The following is a 2230-nucleotide window of genomic DNA, read 5'->3' on the forward strand; positions in this document are numbered from 1 at the left end:
GAACATTCTGGACATGGAAGGATTTTTTAATCTTAAAAGAAATGGGAAGCCACTGAAGAGATTTAAATAAGAAAATGAAAGGACTTGATCAGTGTAATTAAAAGATTACTAAATCTTTCACTTAATAAATAATAAACTAGAACATGGATAATGAGTTAGAAGGGACCAAGACTATTTAGGGAAAGGATCTTTCCAGAGGAAAAATGATAGTGGTTCTTTTACGCATTTGAGGGTGTGGGAGAATTGGGTGATATGCTGCATTTTCAGTGGGGCCCATGAAAACTTAGCCAAGGTCTCACTGCTAGATGATAACATATGACAAGAAATTCACATATACACTCCTACTGATTGTTGTTGCTTTGACTTAGCTAATTTTCTTTGGCCAAACTAATCAGTATCCTAAATGAATTATGTATATTCTTAAATCTTTTGCTGATGAGTTGAAAGGAATTAGAGAATTAGAATCATACTTAAAGAAAACATTTTGTGTACTTAACACACGCACTCAACTTTCCTTCCATGTTGTAATTTTCCCCCCACTGGCAGCTGCAATACTAGTATCCATGAATCAGCTTCAGATGGTCTGCAATCTAGTTTTATGCAAACTCTTTTTTTCTTTAAGATTTTATTTATTTATTTGAGAGAGAGAGCACCCTGGGACCATGACCTGAGCCGAAGGCAGTCCCACTCAGCCACCCAGGCGTCCCTATGCAAACTGTTTTGACTATGTACACACATGCACACACAGACGTCTTTGGGGGCCTCTCGATGAGGTCTTTCACCTATTAATGCTTCAGAATCAATGACTTACTATGTTTTCAGTCTTGGGTATATAGATATGCATATGACATAGTCTTTATTCTTAAGGTACATAAAGTTGACATCATATAAACAGATAAATGACAACATCACATTGCTAGTGCTAAGGAGAGAAGAACAAAGCTCTGGAAGTTTGTCAGTTATATTGGTGTTTCCTCTCTTCCAGGTGACTTCTGAAGTATGACTCACAACATTTCTTCCTGCAGCCCTATACTGACACCCCATTTAACCAGGCTCTACTTCCTAGTGCTCATTGGAGGGCTGGCAGGCATCATCGCCATTCTGTTCCTGCTGGTGAACATGAACACCCGATCTGTAACTACCACAGCGGTTGTTAACCTGGTGGTGGTCCACAGTGTTTTTCTGCTGACAGTGCCTTTTCGCTTGACATATCTCATCAAGCACACCTGGATGTTTGGGTTGCGCTTCTGCAAATTTGTGAGTGCCATGCTACACATCCACATGTACCTCACATTCCTGTTCTACGTGGTGATCCTGGTCATTCGGTACCTTATCTTCTTCAAGCACAAGGACAAAGTGGAGTTTTACAGAAAGCTGCATGCTGTGGCTGCCAGTGCTGGCATGTGGCTGCTGGTGATTGTCATTGTGGTACCCGTGGTTGCTGCTCAGTATGGAACGCACCAGGCGTACGACGAGCAGCACTGTTTTAAATTCCACAAGGAGCTTGATCGTGTATACGTGCGAGCTATCAACTATATGATAGTTACTATTGTCATAGCCACGGCGATGGTTCTCTTGGTCTTCCAGATCTTCATCATTATGTCAATGGTGCGGAAGCTACGCCACTCCTTACTATCCCACCAGGAGTTCTGGGCCCAGCTGAAAAACCTATTTTTTATCGGAGTCATCCTGATTTGCTTCCTTCCCTACCATTTCTTTAGGATCTATTACTTGTACACGGTGGCACACTCACATGACTGTAACGACACTGTTGCCTTTTATAACGAAATCTTCTTGAGTGTAACAGCAGTTAGCTGCTTTGATTTGTTGCTCTTTGTTCTCGGAGGAAGCCATTGTAAGCAAAAGATAACTGACCTATGGAATTGCCTCTTGTGCCGTTAGCCACAAACTACAGTATTCAAAATTCCTTTATACTGGGAGTAAAAATGGGCATAGAGAGGTAGGAGGGGTTATTTCATTACTTGATTAAAACCATGCCTTAATGCGCCCAAATAAAAGGACTATAAAATGTCAGAGCATTCACTCTGGTCCTTATTTAATCCCTACCACCTCTAAATGATGCCTTTAGAAAGACTAGTGATGTTCAGTCTACCTGGAGTTACAATACTGCATTATTTTCCAATACAAAAGGTCTACTTGGCCCATCTGGGCACCATGGGCCTAATGGTTTCTGGTTCACCAGCTTATTTTAGTTTCATCAGTTTGAAGC

At 41.2% G+C, this 2230-nt stretch overlaps 1 protein-coding gene across 1 annotated transcript; it reads left to right on the top strand.

Annotated features, from left to right (window-relative positions):
- The first annotated feature begins 999 nt into the window (after positions 1 to 999).
- LOC110588941 (probable G-protein coupled receptor 141) lies at positions 1000 to 1902 on the top strand. The gene has a single exon (XM_021699338.1). It carries the CDS (start codon positions 1000 to 1002, stop codon positions 1900 to 1902), a length of 903 nt encoding a protein of 300 aa, XP_021555013.1.
- The last annotated feature ends 328 nt before the right edge of the window (positions 1903 to 2230 follow it).

Source organism: Neomonachus schauinslandi, chromosome 12 (genome assembly GCF_002201575.2).
Source record: "Neomonachus schauinslandi chromosome 12, ASM220157v2, whole genome shotgun sequence".
Lineage (NCBI taxonomy): Eukaryota > Metazoa > Chordata > Mammalia > Carnivora > Phocidae > Neomonachus > Neomonachus schauinslandi.